This window comes from Marmota monax, unplaced genomic scaffold (genome assembly GCF_021218885.2).
Source record: "Marmota monax isolate L192 unplaced genomic scaffold, Marmota_monax_Labrador192_F-V1.1 WCK01_AAM20220418_F8-fsc00199, whole genome shotgun sequence".
In the NCBI taxonomy this organism is placed as follows: domain Eukaryota; kingdom Metazoa; phylum Chordata; class Mammalia; order Rodentia; family Sciuridae; genus Marmota; species Marmota monax.
The window spans coordinates 898,526-921,134 of NW_026694340.1; the positions used below are offsets into that span (position 1 = coordinate 898,526).

Sequence of the window (22,609 nt, forward strand, 5' to 3'; positions counted from 1 at the left end):
GGAGCTCCGGCTGCAGAGTCCCTTGCACTGGGCTATAAAAAACCGGGTTAAGCCACGACTCAGACCTAGGATCCTTCCCACGCCATGGCCTCAGACGCGCGGCTCCCACCGGAGCGGTCGGCCTCGGAGGAAAGCGCCTTGCAGAGCTCTGGGGGATTTAGCCTTCTCCCGCCTTCTTCTAGCAAAGCCTCTCCTGCCGCGCCGCCGACCTCCAGCGGGTTGCAGGCGACCCTTAAGCCTGGGGCGGCGTCCTTCTCCGCGCCGTCGGCGAGCGGACCCCTGCTGTCCCAGCACCCGGCAGCGGTAGCTCAGCAAGCCGCAGGCGGGGTCCCTGCTACCGCTCCGGCCGAGTCCCCGCCACCCACACAGCAGTCCTCCCAGCGCGATCATGGTGTGCCCTCCGACTGGAGTGGCCTGTTGGACGAGCGCAGGCTGCTGGTTCACTTGCATCTGGCCCAGCTTCGCGAAGAACGTCTGTGGCGGGGCGGCAACCTCCAGGTACAGGTTCTCGGGGCGGGGCCCTTCTCACTGGCGGATCCGCTCCATCCGCAATCAGGTGTCTAAAACTCAGGAGGCCCGGCCCTTCAGGTGCGTCTCCATTCGAGGCACTAGGCGGGATTCCCTGAGTTCCCGCACCAGGAAGGAATTTTGTTAATAGTTGCCTCCTAACCGGCCCTATTGCATTTGGTGAATTAGAACGAAAAGCAGGTGCCCTTGGAGTTGGGGTACCAATGGGTGAGACGCCGGGCCACCGAGAGGCACTTAATCCCATCCCGGGATTAAGGTGATGGGGCTTATCATAGCCCTTCTGTTCACCTTAAGCAGGCAGCTCGTGCTACCGGTGGACACGGGCTGCCCCAAACTCGGAAATACTTCTGCCCTCCCTGCCCACCTTTTCAATCAGGCTGAGATCTGCAATGACCACCAGAAAGTCGTGTTGTGGCTCCTGAAACGTGAGAACATCTTTCACTTCTCTCAGACCACTTTTAACCTGGCTCTCACCATCCTCAACCGCCTCCTGGTTTCAGTGAAGGTAGGGAGTCCTCTAAGGGATGATGAGAGATAGTGGGACACGAAACTAACCTTTGTTTCCTATTGCTACCTGAGAAGTGAGTGCTCCATATGCATAAACCAATGCATATAAACTAAGTCACATGCCCCAAGTGGTAAAGCTGGGATTAGAACCTCTCCATGGACATTTGTCTGGGTGTCCTGTGATCCTCAGGATTGGACTTGAGGACCTATTTGGGGAAGGGCTTCCTGTTGAAGTAGGAAGTCCTTGTCTGGACCTGTCAAGCTGGGCTTGAGGCAGGACAGGATGGTATCCCTGAAAAAGTACCATATTTCCTAACTCCTTTCATCCCCTAACAAAGGAATTACTGACTAGTCACCAGTGATTCTGAAATCAGAAACATCTTTGTTGGTAATATTTAAAAGTGACACCAACTGGGTGCCTGATGGTAGAGGCCTGTGATTCCAGCTACTTAAGAGGTTGAAGCAAGAGGATGACAAGTTTAAGGCCAGCCTTAGCTCAGTGGTAGAGTGCCCCTGGGTTCAATCTCCAGTATCACAAAAGTAGGGGGAAAAGTTTGTTTTAATTAAAGAAAATATCCCCACAGATGCTTTGCAGTTTATTTCTGGCATTCATAGTCTTCTCAAATGTGTTCATACTGCAGATAAAAGAGAGGTTACTCCAAATTATCACAATTACCTCCTTGAGACTTGCTGTAAAAATGAATGAAGAGGAGGAGGTATGCATCCCTGGAAGTCTGCACTGGGCCACATTTGAAGGATAGAGATGTGACACTAGAGCACATGGGTTTCCTGAAAGGCTGTACCCTTGGGAATGATGAGCATTTTGGGAAAATCACTTGGGATCTCTTCTGGCCCCCACCCCAACTCCTGCCTTTTGGCTTGTCAGGCTCAACCTTCACAAATGGGGAAGTACAAACACCTGAACTCTCCTGACCCAGCAAACCCAGAGGCCTGACCTCCTGGCACATACTTCTGATATTATTGGTAAATGCCATGTGTCACGCCCACTAAATAGAGGCATCTGCTAATGAGGAAAAAAAGTCTTCCAAAACCATGTGGCTTAAAGTCTACTCCCAGAAACTATGTCTAAGAAAGATGCTTGATGCTTAAGGACTTGGTTATGCCAATGAACTTAGTCCTTGGGGACTCTGGGATCCTTCTTCTGAGAGGGGCAGGAAGGCTGTGTGCTGGAGGTAAGGAGAGTCCCTGCTGAGTGCTTCAGGTTTGCTTGCTTGGCCACCTTAGTTTCACCATGTTTTTCTGTTTTGGAGGAGACTGCCTTTCAGTACCCTTCCCAGACCTCCCCACCACCTTCCGAGCCCTCCTACTTCGGGATGGGGAAACTGCTGTCCTTTCCAAGGGTCTCCTTTAGCTGATCTCAAAGTCTGAGGAAGCAGGAACAAAAGGCTTGTGTGTCCAGTTCCAAACTTTCAATAAAAATGTTTTTAACCCTTATTTATTATAATTTATGCTCCCTGAACTTTTTTTTGCCCAATGAAAAAATCAAGTAAATAACCCTTAAAAGAAGTATTTCTGAAAGTTATAGCAATATTTTAAATACCTGAAAAAGTAGGACCAAATTTTTAATGCACTTGATACATCAGTGTTTACTCATAGACAAGTTTTATTATTCCTCTGGACTAAGAAGTCCCTCTGAAGAAAAGTCATATTTTTCCCAGAACTAAACCACCTTCAATGCAGGTTGAAGGGAAGTGTGTCCAGCTGTAGTGGTACAAAAACCACAGGAGGTTTTGTCAATGTGCCTGCCTGGTGTGGACCAGGAAGCTCATAAGCAGAAACTTTCTATAAGAAACCATGGTAGGGATCAGGAACAAGAACAGTCCAAACCCATGGCTCCTGAAAACCTTTGAGGAGTTCTTGTAGCTGAACACAGGAACTGGAACAGCCCCACCCAGTCTCCAAAGCACCTTTGGGTCTGAGCTGGCATGCAGTTGGGGGATCAAGACCTGTTTGCAGAGGGTGACCATGTGACATGCACTACAGTGTCATAACTTCTGGGGACTTGATAGATAGCCAAGGTCTGATTTGGTTTTTCTTTTAGAAGCATTTTCTGTGGCATGCCATTGGAAGACAACTCTGCTCAGGTCGTATATGCCCAATCCCCCACGGATAAGAAAACAAAAGCTACTATGACATAATGTAGGGCTTTGGCCTCTTTATTTTCTTTTTACAGTTGATTCCACACATAAAAGACTTCATAAAGCACTATGGCTTTGGCTACACCCCGAATGAGCTGCTGAGGATGGAGCTGGCTATTCTGGACAGACTGCACTGGGACCTACACACTGGGATGCCGCTGGAATTCTTGACTATAGTAAGCATGAGGAGTTTGCCGAGTCTCCCTGAGACTCATTTGTGCCTTTGGAACAGCTGTTCACAACATAGGACAGCAAAGCACAGGCGTGCACACGTCCTTGCACATGCACCACGGTGAGGTGACCCACAAGGCTCACAACATACGGGAGTGAAAATGTATCCAACACCATTCCACCAGACTCCCATTTCTGAAGGACATTAAGTTTACTTGACAAAGATTTTTAAACGGCACTATTATGGTGAACTTCTCTTTTAAATACACACTGCAAAAATATTTAACTTTCCATTCTATGAATATTGTACATAAATATCTGTCTGCTTTTGCTACACTTTACACACATTCACTTAGCTGTCTTTATTCACCTACACACAATCCTTATTGAGGCTTTAGACCATATTGATCTGGCACTTAAAAAAATATCATACATTAGTTTGGGTTTGTTTTAGTTAGGGGAATGATCATCATTTTCAAGGATATGATTCTGTTAGTAAGGCAAAATTATGCAATGTGACAATGTCATGGGATTTTGGTCTGTTATGAAGCATGAAGATTAAATTACTAAGGGATGTTTCATTATGAAAACTGACCACTGTTGCCAAGTTGAGTTTCTTCTAGTATCAAGCAGATACAAGTAACTTTTCTGCTACTTTGATCTTGAATAGTATGTTTCTATTTTTCAGATTCAAAACATTGTCATCTAAGTACTTTAGGCCTTCAAAGACTGTCACAAAGCAGACTGTCTTTTTTCTCTCCAGGGTTGAGGCTCAGGTTGGCCACAGAATGGGCATTAAGCCTCAAGCCCCTCATGGGGCCATGGATGAGAAGGGTTGGGCCACATTTGATGCTCCCTGAAGGAAACGGAGATTGTTTGCACTTTTGGTCATTGATATATGAAAAGTATGGGGTTTTCTGTTCTAACATTAAAAACCATGGTCTCCAGTTCCACTCCCTGGTGGTCCTGAGCCGGCCCCATGTGGTAGAGCTGCTGCCTCAGAGGAATCCTTCCCTCCACGTCGCGTCCCTGACCAGGCAGCTGCAGCACTGTATGGCGGGCCACCAGCTGCTGCAGTTCAAGGGCTCCACACTGGCTTTGGTCATCATCACCTTAGAGTTGGAGAGGCTCATGCCCGACTGGTGGACTCCTATATCTGATCTGCTAAAGAAAGCACAGGTAGACATCAACTTTGCCCCAAGCCTGACTCTGAGTTTTGCCCCTTTAGAAGATATACTGTGCCCCTGAAAGAGTACTCATGGCCCTTCTTGGCCCTTGTGAGCTCCAGAAGATGCTCTGGCCTTGATGACTCTGGCAAGAGTCTGCCTAAGGGCTATGCATTCCACACTTGGCCACACTCTGTGGACATCAGTATGAACACCTGCACCTTCACTGGATCAATGCAGGTGGGTCCCTGGCAATGAGAAATTTTATCTCAATGGCAATCCTTAGTGCCAAGAAGATTGGGTATGTGTGGGGGGGAATCCCCAGCTCAGAAGGAAGCAAACTTGAGCTTAATATTGGGAATTGTAAATAGCAGACCCCACCCCCACCCCAATCTGTCTGAATCTATGGCACCAGGCCCTGGAGGGTCAGAATCCCTGCAGACAGATAGGTCAGGATGGAGCTGTGCAATTAGACTCCTGACAGTTTACTGAGGTTGGAGAGGGACGTCGCTGACCCAATGGGGTTAATGCTGGCGGGTTGGGTGGTTGGATCCTGCTTGGGTATTCAATTGCCTAAACAGGCTGGCCACTGTTTTAACACAGGTCATCTGTACCGAGCAGTATAGCTGCTGCAAGGAACTTGTAAAGCAGCACCTGGGAAGTTTGAATCAGCCTCCCGCATAGGCAGCTCCGTTCCACCTGCCACCCAGCCTCTCTGCCAGGACCCTGGTTCCTTCACAGCCTAATGGGAACCCTCCATGCATGGACTCTTATAAATTCTTTGGCTTTATGAATCCTGTAACAAGACAGGAAGAAGACCCAGAAGAGTAACTGAGAAAGATCCTCTGGCCCTAAGAGAAAAATTTCAGGAGAGGGGAAGGGTGGGTCATGATCAACAGTAGCAAGGGTGGTCTGACAGATACTATCTTGCCTTCTCCCTTCTCCCCCCAACCTAGCAGGTAATAAATGCATGCTTCAACGGCACTTGTTTTTCCTTCCTTCTCCAGCAAGGGCTGATATTGGCCCCTCAGAGAGCTGAGGCCAAAGGGTGGGCCCTGCTTAAGCCTGAAAGGCTGGGGCTGGTCCAGATCCTGACTGACCAGTTTTTGCTGTTCTATATGCCAGAGCCAGCCAGGTCCATGTGTCCCAGTCTCAGCTGCCATGCAGCCCCTTCAAAACTGGGACAGTCTCTCCAGACTCATTTACCTTGATGGGTCTTAGCTTAAGTCTTCTCCACAAGGTCATGATCTTAGAGTAGACCTTATTTAAGGAACAGTAACTCAAAAATGCTTTAAGCACTGTTTTCCCTTTGTTACTGTGAACCAAAGTAGTTTTTTAATCTAAGTAGAGGAATTTCATGCTAATTAATGGAGATTACTGGGTGACACCTGTGAGGGGAAGGCAGCAGTTCTGAGCGCTTTTGTTGGGGTAGACAGGTTTCGAGGCCCAGCCTGCTCCAACCACTGTGCTGCCAGGAAGAGGAGGATGTAACTTGTGTGGCTGAGAGAAAGACCAGCTGCCTCTCTGAAGCCATGATACTATAGGGCCATTCTCTAAGCAGTAGAGCCCAGCTGGCCCAGAGGCCAGCTGGAGCTGTGAAAGCAGTGTTGGGGATTTGAATGACTAGGGCACACATTTAGAGGTGGTTTGTGAAGTCTCTCCACTGTGAACGGTTGTTTTCAGGAATGTGCTAAGCCATGGTGGGTAGGGATATGGTCTACTACTAGGGGCAATTTGGTAAGAACCAAATACACTATAATCACTAAAGTCAGTATACATCTGTACCTTTTCTTGACACAAGTTTGCCTATTGGAGCTTCTGTAAAAAATAGACTTTAATTGCTTTCAACACTGTCTTGAATCTTATCTTGCACTTACGGAGTACTGTGCATTCAGACTTCTAGAGTCAAATACACTAGGAACACACTCTCCTGGATCCTATTCATAACTATCCTCCAAGTAGATCCTGGAAGGACCAGAGTGAGAAAATAGGGACTAAGGTTGGGGAGTTGAGAGGCCTAAAAAAAGGCTGGTATGCAAACATCTCCCATGAGGGTGTAGGTCAGTTCTACATCTGGTAGGCAGGTGGCAGAGAGGCAGAACATCCAGTACCCATTTTACAGATGAAGATGCCGAGCAGCTGCATGGCCACCACTGCCCTCCACCTCCTTGCCTCAATGTGAGTGAGCACTGCAGTGGATGAGGCAGGAGTTCATCCTGAGGACCCACACCAGGCTTTGGGGAACTGCTGGGAGGCATCTGGGCCTCGTAACCAAGTGGCTCTACATGTAAATCTTAGTGAAAGAAGACAGACCTGTGATCCTCGCCTTGTTGTTCAGCTGTTCTATAAATGACGTAACCCTCACTAGGAAGCTAACACTTGCATTGCCAAAGTACCAATTGTACATTTTTAAAAGTCTATGCTGGTCACCCTTGCCTCAGAGTACCAGATCTGTGCTAGTCCCCTCTAACATTTTCCCCTCCTGACATTAGGAATTCACATTCCACTTTGGAGCAGACACTAGGGATCCTCTGAAGGGGGATTAATATGGACACAATCCATCTTTTGTCTCCACCCATACAGAAAGGCGGGGGTTGGTAAAGGACTGAGGCTGCAGAAAATGGAGATGGGAGAAAGCCCAGAGGAAGATGCCATAGCAGTGGGAAAGGTCAACGGGCTAAGGGAGGTGGTGGTGGGGGGAGTGTCATGGATCTTTCTTAAACATGTTCAAATGGTACTTCCCCCACATGGGTGAGTCAAGTTTGTATGATATTGCTCCTTCCACCAAGGAGGCCCAGCTCCCTCTGGCTTCCTGGAGAGTCTATCCTTCAAAGTCTGGTGAAGACTTTGCCTCCCTTAGGTAGAGTTGAACTACACCTTCAGCAGGGGTATCAGCATCCAGTCTTCCCGTTGGGCTGTCAACTCCCCAACCTCAGTCCCTATTTTCTCATTTTGGTCTTTTCAGGATCTGACTAGGTCCTAGAAAGAAAGCTTCTCAACAAATGGACAACCATGTGCTTGTTATTTTCTCCAAACACAGTTTTCTCTTTCTCAGCCATTTACCTGTATCCGAAGGCTTTCCACTCTACAAAACCTTCCCAGGTCCAGCAGCCCACACTGTCAAACTATGTACCCTAACAATGACCACATTTCCAGTCTTCTTACATGAGCCTACTGGAACGCCAAGAGGCGGTTGCAGCTTGGGACTTAGGGGTACAGACAACTAATGTTCCAATCCCAACTCTTCCATTACTTGCTTTGTGACCTTAGGTGCCTCACCTGTGGAATATGGAGAATAATGGTATCTAATTATAGGAAACTGATGAAGATTAGAGGAGTTAATGCATGTAATGCAGTTGAGAGCACACAAATGTTAGTTGTCCCGGGTCAAGGCTCCTTATAAACTCCTTGAGGGAGTTTCAGTCTCATTTCCTTAACCCAGTTGCCCAATAAATATTCATGCCACAGACTTCATTTTCTTTTTCTTGCAATTCTTTCCTCCACCCCGCACCATACAAAAGCCCTTCAGAGATGTCAATAGCAGGATTCACTATTGAAACATAACTTCTGCAGAAGTAACTCTCATGAAGTTCACAGAAAAGACAAGCTGTATCTTAACACCACTGTAGCGTATTAATAGGCTCAGGAAACTTGTTAAATCAAAAATTCTGTCCAAAAAAGACACCATAAAAACTCAAATAAATGCAAAATTTAATGGGAAAAAAAAGTACAAAGTGAACTGAAAGGAACAAAAACAGTCAATGAATGGAGTAAATGAATTAACAAGTGAAGCAGTTTTAGAAAAGCATGTTAACATAACAGACTAGCAAGCCACACTTCCCTCAGGCCTCTTATCTAGTAAAAACAAAACAAAACAAAACAAAATAAACAAATAAACAAAAAAAAACCCCGCCAAACAGGGAACCCACACATGGACAAATAAAAACATAAATGCAATCAATCTGAACAATTACAAGCCTCCTATGCTGATGAGGGATACCACACATTCTGGTTTGCCTGGGATGGTTCTGGTTTATGGATGTTGACCTGGCTTAATTATTGACAGCATCCCCTTTCTCTTTCAAAAGTCCTAGTTTGGACAATAAATTTTATGGTGATTCTACCCCAAACCAATAGTTCAGGAGACATAACAGTAAATGCCAACATGATCCTATATGACATCCCTAGTAATACCAACGAATAATAACAAAAAATAAAAAAGAGGGGAAAATCAGATCTGCACATGGAGGCCATATTACATGAGGGGTAGATTAAATAATCATGCATTATGCTCACCTTGTATACCAAGGATTCATTTGGTCTCAGCTAAAGATGACAAAATCCCAAACACAAACAGGAGCAGGAGAGCACAGTAAGACTTGCTAAAGCTGATGACTGTGGGGGCAGCTCAGACCCCAGAAAATGCAAGTCTATCAGGTCTCCCCAGAGATGTTGGGAAGTCTTGGGCCTACAGGCAAGCAACTGGCCACAAGTATGGCTTTCCAGTATGCCTGGGGTGTGGCCAGCAGGTGTGGTGGACGGGTGGCAGAATCTGCCTTTTCCAGAAGCCTCAGGTTGGCCATGAGCCAGGAGTCCTCATTTCTTACATAACCAATGAACCTGTTGGGTCACTGAACCTCATCGTCAGATATATATTAGCTTCAAGAAGATATTTTAAAGGTCATGCTTTGACCCAACTGAATACACTTTCAGATATACAATTACCCCAAGGAGGAGTCGTTCACCATCCACATCTGCCTTAGATCTGCAGTTGACCTTTTCAGATACCCAGAATGAAGTATCCCTTTCTACTCACAACCAGAGGTGGATTAACTGCAAAGCTGATAAGGCTTAATCTTCAGGGTCCCTTCCAAGGCCCTGTGCCTAATTTTTCATTCACATTCTTTTTCTTAAACCAATCGTCCTAAATAGTTCAAGCTTCCAGCTCAGTAAAAAAGTCAGAATCCACCCCTGGTCATAGCATAACACTTGGAGGATTTTCATAACATTTACAGCATAAATAAAACCTGCTATACTCTTGGCATATGGAGCCCCCCTATGTACAAACTGCCCCTTTCTGGCTGTGGCTCAGTTAGACATACAACAGCTCCCTACCTCCACCTCACTTGGAATGGAACATCATTTTACAAGGGCAGGAGGAATCCCCAACTTGGTCCTGGAAATCAATCAAGCAGGCCAGGGCCAGGTAGAAAGGGGGAAAGAGTGATGGAAGATGGGGGCATGAAAAACTGCCAGCCCAGCAATAAATCAACACAGCTTCCTAAGACTTCTGGTGAGGGAGTGCCTTGAGGAGAGGGCTGGGCTTTCCTCCAGGTGGCACCAGGCTGCACAGTGCTGCAGCAACCTTGAGGCTAGTCTTCCTCTCATCTCTTCATTTTTTCACCAACCGATTTTCCCGGCCATGATTTTTAACATTCATATATCCTGGTGGTGCAAACCATCAGAAGCCAAGAAGAATCAGTGCTGCCCGAACTTTAGAAAATGTTCTGCTGCAGAATGCAGCTGAAGTGGGGAAGGCTCCTTGACTGCTAATTTGTTCTCAAATTGTCCTAAATACACCAGAGACCTTCATTCTGTCCTGTGACTCAGCCAGGAAAAAAGAAACAATGAGTTTGGGGCAATAGCTTTTTCCCCACTGGAAATAACTCATTTGGAACACGCAGGATTGGCTTGAGAGCCTTATTTGAAGTCGAACACTTAACACACACACACACATGGAGTTGGTCCCTGGTTACAGCACCTTGGGGGCACAGAGACAATGGCTTTGGGCTGCTGTTCCATTTACATTCACAGTAAAAACGCTGGACGTGGTCTCGTTCATGTTCACTTTCATTCCGTAAAGAAATTCCAAACACTGTCATTACAGGAAGTTTATTACCCCCTCTCCCTTTATATTATAGGGGTACTTTTTTACATAAGAAGGTTTAGAGATATTTTTAGTTTTTAAAAAACCAGGAAGTCTGTGTTACTTATGAAAATAACGGGAGAGGATATTATTTGTCTTTACGCTGGTGCCAAAATAAAAATTTAGAAGTGTTTCAAAGTTATTATTGAAATTAAACTCTAGGTTAGAAAAATTAAACTGAAAGGGAATTGGGCAAATTTTGCAGCATGTATACCAGACCACAGGCCACACCTAGGCACCACGTGAGCTGCCATCTTGACGCTGAACAGTTAGGCCTAGCATCGCCGGCAGGGGCCTTCACTAGAGCGGCACATAACTGCTCCATCAAGGAATAGTGACACTGTAAATGGAAGACCAGCCACTGGCTCTGAAAAAAATAAACCTCATCAGTTTTGGATTCCAGCATTCATGGCTTTTAGGTATTTGCATAGGGAGGGGTGACAGGCCAGGCCCAGGGGCAGCCTGGAGCCAGATTGGGGTAGGGGCAAAGCAAGGCTGTAAACACTGGAGTCTGTACCGGCTCCCAGTCCGTCCTCACACCATGTTATGGGAGAAGGGTCACAAGGTGTAACTCAAGCAACTTAACACATGAAAGTCTAAAGTCCGCTCTTGACATGTAAGTCTGTGCGTGCGTTAACTGAAAAATAAAAATAAAACAAACAAAACAAAAACAGACATATTAAAAGATACACAGACCAAATCAAACAGAAGCAAAAGACAGCAAGATGGACACTGGGAAAGGGCAGTCAGTTTGGCATTTGTGACGGGCAAAGCAGAGAATTCGCTTCAGTTTGTGACGTCCCAGGCTGAGGGTCAACATCTGATTGGGAAGTAATTTTTGCAAAAACGGATTAAAATCTGAAGAATAAGTACAACCAATCAAAGCTGTTCAACTAAATGGTCATGAAAAATACCCACCCGTAAAATGCACTCCCAACCCACCCTATCCCCTTGACCAGGGCAAGAGGAAAACATGCCCCCAGCCACCCAGCCCACCCACTCCAGCCTCTTTAGGCCAACACGGGAGGAGTTCTCTCTCCCAGGGCCAAACCGACTGAAACTTTCTGGCATATCCAGCAGACAGGAAGAGCCTGTCTTCCAGGCTTCTGCCTGGACAACAATGTACCACGGAGACCAGACACCAGGGACAAGCCCCCACTGAGAGCTCTGCTGGTCCCCTGCAGCCAGTCTGCACCCCACCCCCACTGACCCTCAGGCCTGAACTGGTCCTTGTCTTCAATGTCTGTGGTTTCTCCACAGCATGTTTCCTAGGGGATCATGCCTACTTTTTCTTTAACAAGATGACCTGGGCCAAGCTGTCAGAGAGAAGGGCAAAGTAACTTGGGTGCCAAAGACTTCACCCACCGCCCCCCAGAATGAAGTCCAAGATGGTTAAACTTGCTTATTTCCTGAGGTGGTAAGAAAATAATGGTACCAGATCCAGGCTGGGGAAAGGGAGATGTAAGGACAGATAAGAGCTCCACAGTGTCGCATGGCATGGGACTCTGAATGAAGTAGGGTAGGTGAGGGAGAGCCAGGGCATCTGGACTCAAGTTAAGGGTGTATAAATAGGACATGAAAAATATCAAGGAGAGCTAGGGGTATAACAAAGTGGTAAAGCACTGGCATAATATGTGTGAGGCCCTGGGTTTGATCTCTAGTACCTCAAAAAACAAAACAAAAGACAACAAACAAAAAGCCAAGAAGTGACTCAGAATTGCCCCAGTTGGCTGATAAATTGACAGCACTTGTGGATTGGCAAAAATTTGGCATCCTTTTCTCTTCCTTCCCTACTCTATATGAACAGCTCTAACCTCTCCTGGAGGGGCAGCCCAGTTACCTGGCAAAACCAGAGTCCTGCAGAGAGCTGCTATCCTTTCAACCCCACACGCCCTTCAAAACAGCTGAGTAGTAATCACAGTGTCCAGGTCAGTGCTAGCTGGCCTTGAGTCCGGCTGCTCTTGGTTACCATCTGCAGCCAATATGGGTCCCACACCCACCATCTCAGAGGCCGAGGATGGACAGCTATGGCTGTCTAAGCAGAAACCACGGGAAGTTTTGGAATCTGGCTAGAAATGCTGACAGTACCAGGCCTGGTTCCTCTCCTGGCCCCAGAGACTTCCCTAAGACCCCAGCAGCTCCACCCAGGGCTGGGGGGTCAGCCTTCCCCATGTGCAGCAAGCAGGCCCCAGCTGCTGTGGGCGCTGCAGGAAAAGAAACGAGTGAGCAGAAGAGTGAGGGGGAGGGGTGATAAAAAGAAAGGCAGAGCCAGGAAAGGAGAGGGCAAGATCACCATGCAAGAGAGCACAGGCCATGAGAGAGAGATGCAGATTATGGTGCATCGAGAGCACTAGTGCAGAAACAAGAATAAGAACCATGAACAAGAAGAGGTGGCAGAACAAGTGAACATGAGGGAGAACAAGACAAGGATGAACCAGAGAGAAGGCCAGGTGAGCCAGAGATGAGCAGGAACAGCAGAAGCCAGATCCCAGGGTGAGTGCACAGGGTAGAGAGAAGCCAGTGCAGCGGGGGAGCCCACCACCTACTTCTTCTTGTCCTTGTCCTTCCTCAGGGGCTGCTGTGAGGTGGCATGCAAGGCCTGGGACTGCAGAGCCTCCATGGCAGCCTTCCTGCAGTTGAAGGCACTCGTCTCCTCCTCCAGTTCCCGGCGCTTTTCCTCCACCTTGCGCTTCTCCTCCTGGTGGATCCGCTTCAGGTGCTCAAACTTCTCCTGGAGCTGGGACGGAAGGAGAGGCACTTTGGCATGAAGAGGGAAGGAGCTGGGCCCCCACATCTAGGCCTAGCCAGGGTCCCCTCGCTTTCCTCACCACCGCCCCATCCTGGCACACACACCTCCCTTTCCTTCTCCTTCAACTCCAGCTCAGTCTCCTTCACTTTGTTCACAAACATCTGCCTCATTTCTTCCTCCTTTCTCTGCAACTCACTCAGGAACTCCTTCCTCTTGGCCTCGTATGTTTCTTGTAGGCTGTGGAGACCCAAAGGAGAGAGACTCAGGGTAGGATTATGGAGAGAACAGGTGGGACAGGGCCAGAGAAGTACAATCAGAGGGACGCTGGGGTGAAGAGGAGGCTGGGCTTCCAATAGCCTCTGCCTGGCTCATAAGACCATGGAGGTTAGAGGCCCGTGCGGCAAGAGTAGCTGTGGCTATGAAGCTCAGGCTGTCACCTGAAGGGCTGGCTGTCACCATCACTGTCCTGGAAGCCCATTTCCTCCAACTTGCAGCGCCGGTAGAGCTCATAGTGCCGACTGTGGGTCTGCTCACGGAGGTCCTCCATGTTCACCCGGATCAACATCTCCCTTAGCTTCACAAAGTCACAGTGATTCTCGTTCTCCACTGAAAGCAGGGGGCATGTGGGGCATGTGGCAGGCACACAGTTGGACAGGGGAAGGGCAGCATGCAGAAACGTGGTCAGAGTGCCACAGGTGGCAGGACAGGATGGGGACTAAGTTCACATCACCAGATGGGAATGTGCTCTCTCCTCACACTCACCCTGCACCACACCCCAGGGGTACTGCCGTGCTCGGACCAGCTTGTTCCCCACCTTCACCTCCTCGGTGCTGCCCACCACGGCAAAGGGCAGGTGAGCCTAGAAAGGGACCCAAGTATGTGTGAGTGCTGCATTATAGAGGGGGACACACAGACTCTCCCTCACTGCCCCTGGGTCCCAGGGAGGAGTTGCCAGACCTGAACAAAGGCCCAGATGCTCATTTTCTGGCTCTCTTTGGATAAATGTTCTCTTCCAAACAGGGTAGTGGGCTGAAGCCTCAACCCCCCTCCCTGATGTTACTAACTCTCTAGGGTGTTCTTTTCAGGGCTCCACAAATGGACTTATGGACCTGGTTCCTTTTAAGGTTCCCATACTTTGGCCTCATGTCTGCTCACTCCTATAGGCTTTAAGTTCCTACTCTGAGTAAAAATATTTTAGCACTCAAACCTAGGAGAACTCCAGTGTGGGTCCAATATCCAAGTCCTCTTGTCCCCTGCCCACAGGAAATAGGAATGGCTCGTGTCAAATACTCATCTGCCTGTCCTGGAGAAGCTAATGCTGCAATCCTGGGAAACAAAGGTCTCCTGGGGCTGTCTGAGATTTGTGCTGGCTCCAAGCCCTCTGGCCCCAGAGCCCGGAGACCCTTGAGCATCACTCACATTCATGACTGCATTAATCTCTGCAACAGCCTCATCATCAGTGGGAAATTGGTAGATCTGGACTCCATTGCTGACCAGCTCACCCATTATCTTGATCTTGAACTTGTGGAGCTCACTCTTGGAGATAGTGTCAGCCTTGGCGATGATGGGAATTATATTCACCTGCCAGACCACAGGGGTGTGGGGCACACAGCAAGTTAGTTAGTCTGAGCAATGGTCCCGGACTATGGACAGCTCTAAATAGAGGAACAGGAAGCCAAGAAGATGGAACTATCCCACAGACAGTACCAGCCCAAATCCAGCCATCATAATTGGCTGTGATGCTTCTTACAGTCCTGGTCTCTGAAACAACCATCCAGCCTCCTGGGCATAATAAGCTTTGACCCAGAATGCTCTGAAGGTCATAACCAGAATAGAATCTGACAGAAGCACTGATGGGGAACCAAGCTCCCCACTAAGCAGGTAAGATGACTTTTATATCAGCAGAAGATATGGAAAGATATCGAAATCTCCCAGGACAAGGTTATCATATTTTTCACATTAATTCCTAAGAGGGGGAGGTCACCTGAGAGCTGACAGGTTGACTAGAGTCACAGGCCTTCCAGGATCTCCAACCCTTCCTGACATCCCCATGAAGATGCTCTTACGGTCTCACAATACCCACTCCTTGTGCATATCCCAATTCTGGGGCTTCACTCTCCTCCCCCTAGAGGGCTCAGGATCCATGTTGTAGAAGAAAGAGGAAGTGAAAGTGGGAAGTAGGAAAACGGAAATGAGAGACAAAATAAGCAGAAAAAAGGCTGAGACAGGAAGGGGAAACAAAGATCCCCTGGGCTCTGCCCCAGAGCATCAGAGGGAGGTGGAAGTCATTCTAGAAGGAGGGAATGAGCTAGCAGGGGAACAAAGAATGATTCAGCTGGAAGGGGCTCAGGGCCAGACTCAGGGGACAGGATCCTGAAGAAAGAGCCCAGAGCAAGTGTGGACCCACTGGAGTAGAAGAGACAGTTGCAAAATAAAATATAGAGAGGACAGCGAAGGGAGCTGCGTGCAAGGTCCTTAAGGACCACAGTGGACTGCCCAGCTGCAGCTGCCATATCACACCTTAGTGGATAATGAGAGAGGGAATAAGGAGAGGGCACATACCTTGCTGTCTAGTTTCTTCATGGTGACCAGATCCAAGGACTTCAGGGAGTGCCCAGTGGGTGTGATGAAGTAGAGGCAAACGTGAATCCTCGTGTCATGGTAGTCAAAGAGGGAGCGGCGGATCTTCAGCTCCTCTTGTAAATAGTTTTCAAACTGCGCATCAATGTAGTCGACTATAGGCCTGTAACTACAGACAGCTCCATCACCTGGGAGCCAGGTAGCTAAGCTGCTTGGAGGGCTCAGAGCCTAGCCACGCTATACTCTGGCCCTTCCTTTCCTCCATGGACATAAAAGGCTCTACCCTATCTGGTCCAGGTGGCTGACCCCCTTCCCAAGTAAAAACTGGTCAGTTAATGGCCACAATGCTTCAGAAGTCCCTGAGAGGCCCTGCCTTGGCCTCGCTGGAGTGTGGCAGCTCAGCTACTCAAATAGGGGCAGTTTAAGGTGACATGTGTCCAGGCAGTTTTAGAACTGGGGTTAACATGGGAGGGATGGACGAGGCTAGGTGGGGCTGCCCTTCCCATCTCTTGCCTCTCGTCTTTATTGATCTGATCCCCGAAGCCCACAGCATCCACGATGGTCAGCTTGAGCTGCACGTTGCTTTCTTGGAGGTCATAGGTCTGGGGCCGCAGGTGCACACACTCCTCATGGTGACTGGCTTCCTCAGTCTCGAAGGTTGTGTTGAAAAGGGTGTTCATCAGTGTGGACTTGCCAATCCCCGTCTCTCCTAAGGAGAGGCGACAGGAGGGAGAGAGTGGATGTGGAAAGCTAGAATGGGGACTGTCCCTGGCTAATGGCTAGGCCAGGGATGAAGGGGGAGGCTCAGGCACACTTAGGCCTGATACAAGAGAAAGGGGCAGGCCTCCCACTCCATCCCTCTCTGATCCTATTCCCTAGGAATTATCCCTTTTCTTAGTATAATAATGTGTGGGGGCTGGGATGTGCTAGAGTGCTTGCTTAGTTTGTATGAGGTCCTGGGTTTGACCCCCAGCACCCACAAGAACAAAACAAAACAAAACAAAAAACAAACCAGAAGGTAAAGAAATAATGTGTGGAAGAAAGCTAAAAGGAAGCTTTGGACATAAGACACAGCTGTGCAGAACATGCAACATTTCCTCATAAAGTGGAGAAGCAGAGTCAGACAGCTGTAAGGTCACCACCAGATGCTGGCTTCAGAGGGACCCAATCACCAAACACATATCCTCCCATGCATGCCATCCCCCTAGGTCCCAGATGATTATAAAGACAGCAGGGTCAGGATCTAAAGCCATCAATGGCTTGTCCCACAAACCCTGAGTCACCTCAATTCTATGTAGTCCTTTAAAAAAAAATACTGGGGATTGAACTCAGGGATACTTAATAAATAAGCCACATCCCCAGCCCTTTTTCATATTTTTTATTTTGAGAACAAGTTGCTTAGGTCCTTACTAAATTGCTGAGGCTGGCTTTGAACTTGTGATCCTCCTGCCTCAGCCTCTGGAGTTGCTGGGATTGCAGGCATGCACCACTGCGCTCAGCCAGCTCTGTGTAGTTTAAATGGGGCTGGGGTGTGTGTGTCTGGTAGAGCACTTTGTGCCCTCCTGGGAGTTCCAGGCCTTGAGGCACATGGTTCCTCCCAGAGCTCCTGTTTAAGGATTGTGTTTGTTCAGGCGTATGCTGGAGGTTTTATTACATGATACTGCCATGAAGAGCAGGGTCTGGTTCACCATCGTGTCCTTGACACATAGAAGGAATAAGTGCATTTTTTTTAAAAAAAATGAATGAACAAATGAAACTAAATCTCTGTCTAGACACCCACAGTTTACAAAAGCATTTTCCTGTGCCTAATCCTATTTATTCTTCATGACAACTCTGAGTCAGGCCTTGACTCCAATCCTGTCTCCTTGACTCTGGCAGAGACACCAACCAAATCCTCTTCCTCTGCCTCAGAAGCCCCCACATAGTTTGACAGGTAAGGCAGCAATGCCCCATCTCCTAGAAGGTTCCCATTCATCCTCTGTCCGAGGATGCCCCTGATCTGGCCATGACACTCACCCACACAGAGGATGTTGAAACTGAAGCCCTGAGTGACAGACTTGCTGACCAGCTGGTCAGGGAGGCTGTCGAAGCCCACATGGCCACCCAGGGAAAGGGTCCGGGGCTCTGGATCCGCATTCTGCTGAGAGAAGCAAAGCAAGGCTGTGAGCCCAGGGGGGTAAGGCTGTACTGGAGTGAAACAAGCCCTGCCTCTCTTCCCCCAGTGCTCAGCACACCTTGAGGGCCCCACAGCTACAACTCCACACTAATACTCCCACAAAGGGAGCCCAGCAATACTCGGAGACCCTGAATCGGCTTTGGGAAAGGCAAGGCCCTTTCCCTCTGAGGCTCTGCTCCATGTGGCATGGCCAGGGACACTTGGGTCTCAGGCTCCATCTCTCTTAACAGGGGTAGTCCCAAAGCCTATGACTGATACCTCAGAGGGCTCACCTGTCCTCCTGCCTAGGAGGAGACCCCAGATTATCCCTGGATCTTAAATAAAGAGTCCAAGAGTCCAGAGTGCAGAATGTATGTTCCTGTGGCCGGCTCTGAGGAGACAGTGATGCTGCTGCCCGCTCCCAGATCCTCCTTTTCCCAACCCCTCACACTCATGCTCCATTAGAGAGGACTACCCCATCAGTCTGGGCTCATGTTCCTCCACGTCCACCCCCTACTCCTTGTGCACTCAAGTATGTAATGCACACATGGGTCCTGTTAAAGGGGCTGGTAATCATGAAGACAATCCCACCCCTTAGGCTCAGAGAAAGCCTCTTACCTCCTTCTCAGTGATATTCTCTAGAGACCTCCAGGCTCTGGCTCCTGTCATCCTCCCAACCCAATCCAAGCTATGGTTGTTTACACAGAAGATTCTGGATGAGAATGTGGGGCCTGGCTTTAGCAGAAAGATGGACAGCAGGCCCCAAGTGAGCAGGGGTCACAGGAGCTGGCCCATAGCACCACAACAAGAAATCAATCATGAGAATATGAAGCAGAGGGTCAAGGTCAGATTCCCCTTTGTATAGATGATCTCTCTGGCTTCTCTGGGAATGAAGGCAAAATGCTCAGCTCCACTGAAGGGAAGGCCCCACACAACTCCATGCTGGGCAGAAACATGGAGCTCCTTCCTGAGCTCCTCTGCTCTGACCACCAGCTAAAGACAGGAAAGGGCAATAGGTTCAGAGTCCCACCTTCCCAGAGCTCCCAAGGGGAGGAAGCAGGCCCAGCGGAGGTCAGTACAAGAGCTACTGCTCAGCACCATGGCTGCTCTCATACAAATGTAGATACAGGTAGAGTGGGCAGAGGTATAGAGGACTGGACAGGAGGGCCCTGCTCCTGTTCTGCGGAGGGATCTCCTCTGTACCTGAGTGTCTGACTCTGCAACAACAGCCTGTTGCCTCTGCCCCTCGCAGCAGTCTTTCCTCACAACCAGAGCCATCTGGCACTCAAACCCAACTTCCTTCCCCATTTACGCCCACCTCCCCATGGCAGCCCTGCACCACTGGTTCCTAAGTATGTCTCTTGACAGGCTATACCCCACTTGGCCTCTTTGGGCAGTGTACTATGCCCTCTGAAATAAGTCCAGGTTACCCCCTAAACTTGTTTTCTCCAGTGACTCTCTCTTAGTGGAGCCTCTTTTCTTACAGCTGAAACTTCCTCCCCCGGCTAACCCCAGGGCATCATGGTCCAAGCTCCCCACTAAGCCCAGGCTCCTTTAGGGCTGGAAACATAACCTGACAAAGAGTCCCCAGGCAGCATCTACATCAAGAACAGTGCATGGAGCCTCGGACGTGGCTGCCAGGAACAACCCCCTTGGTGTGGCATTCCAGGCCTTCTTCACAGGCTCAGCTTCCGCCCCACTGGTTACTTCTCAATTCACTTTATAAGCTCTGCCCTTCCCTAGGCTCCAGAGCTCTAGCTTTTCCCTGGTACTGCTGTCGCCTGGCCTGCACTGTTATTTATCCTTTTATGCATCTTGGTTCTCCACCTATTCCATAAGCTTCCGGAAGTTGGCTGCAGGTTGGGGGAGATCATGTTTCCCATTCTTCTCACCAGCATGCTCAGTGCTAGACAACACTACCCATTTATTACTTACTCTATGGGCATCTGCCCACCTGACAGAGGGCTTCATTATTTGGTCTATTTTCCCCTTGCTCTTGGCAGTTTGAGGATCAAATGGAGGACAGAACAGTCAGTCTGGAGCTTTCTTCTTTTTGGGTGAGACAGAAAATCTCTAAAATTTAAGGCGTGCTGTGCTTGCAGAGAAGGCTATGTGTTTATTCATCCTCCTGTTCCAAGGGTGACACAATCAGGATGCAATCCAACATCCTGTAGTCTGCCGCCAAAACCCACCAAGTCAGCTGTGTCTGGAAACCACACACACACACACACACACACACACACACACTCGACAGCAGAATACTTGCAGAGAAATAGAGACCATCCTGTGCCTCAGATCCCCACCCCCACCCCGCATACAGTTCCAGGTTTCAGAGGCTTAGAGCAGCACTGGGAGACTCACATAAGCCCACCTACCCAGGCTCCTGCCTGCCTGCCCTTCACTCATTCAGCTCAGCTCTCTCTGTGGAAGTGTGTGGAGGATGGAGGTCGTTATCCCCCAGTTGTTGCACAGTCTTCACTCTGTCACCAAGGTCACACACCTGGGACAATTGCTGCCGGAAAGCTTCAGGGTCAGTGGGGGTATTCAGTTTATGGAGCACATGCACATACATGGCCCTAATAGAAACAGTGTTCTTCCCTGGTCTCAGGAGGCTGATGTGATCTCTCAATTTTATCAATGGTGGTGCTCAATGATGCCAGCCTCCCTGATCATATATTTGACATCAACAACATGTGATCCAAGACACATGGCTGGCTCCGAGGTGCTCACCACAGGTGTCTACTAATCTGAGCAGGGTCACAGCCTATAAGAAGCCAGCAGCCCCCAAGGCATCTCCTGCAAGTCTCAGAAATAAAATTGGGTCTCCCATTGGCTACCAGCCTTGCCATTTGGTGGGAATCACTCAGCATGATTCCATGATTGGCTCAGATACAGGCAGGTGACCCATGGAGCCTTTATAGCCATCTCAAGATGGCTATAAAGAGCCAATGTCTGCCCTACTTCTGGGCCTTCCCCTTTACCCCTGGCTGTATATGTCCTTAATTGCTTAAGCCAGTTGGGTGAAGTACTCTAGTACTTGCAACTGAAAATACCTTGACTGCTGCTGTGAAATTCTGGATGCACAGGAATGGGGAGGTGGCGGTGAGCAGAGAGACCTCAGAGTGGAAAGATGTAGGAGGTCAAGTGTCACAGAGTTCACAACCACAGGAAGGAATGGGTATCAAAGATGACACCAGCACCACACTGAGGACCACTATGGGTGAACTTGACCAAGTGTGTTACACGATCTCTCCCTTAGTCTATGCAGCAGGCATCACTTTACCAGTGAAGGAAATTGAGGCACATGATGTGGGAACTAATCAGGGCACAGCAGGGATGTGAGAGTAAACCAAGCCCTTGCCCCTAACCATGCTGGTACATCAGTGTCACTCATCGCATACCTATTGGACACACCTGCTGTGTGCCAGGCACTGGGATGGCTGGCAATGAAAAGAGGGCACCAGATCCTTTGCCTTCAAAAGACTCATTCTAAACTCAAGTGCTTAGAGGCCAGACAGGTAATGTAAATGTATGAAGAGAAGCAATACAGTAATAATGATGATAAGAACAAGCTAACATTCATCGGGCACTTGCTATTAATGGCTCTGATTTAATATCATTTAATTCACATATCGGTCCTGTGAGATTGGCCGTAACATAGTTTGCACTGAACAGATGAGACCACTGAGGCAACGCTAGCTTAAATAATTTGCACACAAACATGCTGCTCAGGAGGGTGAGGCCAGGCTCTCAATGGAGACAGCATGATGGAGAAACGCACACAGCTGGCTGCATGGCAACCCTGCATGCTGGAGGAAAGATGCCACTGACATGGCCAAGTGTGGGATCCCCCAGGGAGACTAAGAATATTGGGGAGCTGCAGAGCCCATGTGTACACATGGCCTTTGGTGGTCACAGTTCCATGACTCCAGCCAACTGTGGGAATGCAAGTCTAGTGTTGCCAAACCTTATTTTTCAAGAGAATTCAGAAATCTAGATCTTTGCGTGAAATCCTCTAAATTTTAAAGGTTGGCAACAAATACAATCTGAGAATCCTGGGAGGGCCCAACACGACATATCAGGGGCCTGGTCTAGACCAAAGGCCTGACGGTCTGCAACCTGGCCTAGAAGGAGAATGAGCTGGAGCTACGATGCACCTGCCTCTGTTCTCAAGCGTGGAGACTGACAGGACACTGTTCCACAGGGAGGAGCCTGGGTGAATGGTCAACTTGGACCCTGGAGAAAGGCAGACCCTGCTGCCTCTGGCCCTTTCCACATGCCCAGCGACTTGGGGTGTCATTCAGGGACCTCTTAATGTCTTCAAAGCCCAGGACAGTGAGAGTTGGCAGCTTGGGGCTCTACACATACAATGAGAAACTCTATGGGGACATTATCCCCTCTCTAATCACTAACAAGCTTTTGGCTCCTGAGCCAAGCCCCTGGCTTCTGTGTCATCATTTCTTTGGCATATCAAAGACAACAACCAAAATAATAACTACTCAGTCGGCTGTGTTCCTCCATGCCTGGCCATCCAAAACAAAGTGGAGAACTGTATTTTGTTATGCAGGCCAGCGGATAACTAGGACGTCCTATTCCTGATCAGGAAGTGTTCTCTGAGTCTCCTGGATCAACCCTAACTTAACTGCCAGCCAAAAGGAGCTGCCCACT

General features: G+C 48.7%; 2 protein-coding genes across 10 annotated transcripts in view; one reads left to right on the top strand and one right to left on the bottom strand.

The window, feature by feature from the left end:
- On the top strand, window positions 1-3,490 carry Ccni2 (cyclin I family member 2). 2 transcript variants are annotated; one of them, XM_058586519.1, is made up of 3 exons: window positions 1-498; window positions 905-1,033; window positions 3,230-3,490. In XM_058586519.1, the coding sequence occupies exons 1-3, from the start codon at window positions 85-87 to the stop codon at window positions 3,488-3,490; spliced, it is 804 nt and encodes a 267-aa protein (XP_058442502.1). In that variant the 5' UTR covers window positions 1-84. The 2 variants fall into 2 exon arrangements, with proteins under 2 accessions (XP_058442502.1, XP_046323599.2); XM_046467643.2 differs by lacking the exon at window positions 905-1,033.
- The window catches only part of Septin8 (septin 8), a 25,466-nt gene continuing 6,048 nt past the window's right edge, over window positions 3,192-22,609 (bottom strand). Inside the window, exons 2-10 of one of the 8 annotated variants that reach the window (XM_046467568.2) lie at window positions 17,803-17,926; window positions 16,300-16,495; window positions 15,769-15,949; window positions 14,626-14,787; window positions 13,969-14,065; window positions 13,644-13,812; window positions 13,311-13,443; window positions 13,004-13,194; window positions 3,192-4,529 (exon numbers count right to left, since the gene is read on the bottom strand). In XM_046467568.2, coding sequence (XP_046323524.1) covers window positions 4,364-4,529; window positions 13,004-13,194; window positions 13,311-13,443; window positions 13,644-13,812; window positions 13,969-14,065; window positions 14,626-14,787; window positions 15,769-15,949; window positions 16,300-16,495; window positions 17,803-17,926 — 1,419 coding nt within the window. In that variant the 3' untranslated portion in view covers window positions 3,192-4,363. The other 7 variants (XM_046467565.2, XM_046467567.2, XM_046467564.2 and 4 more) reach the window with 7 other exon arrangements.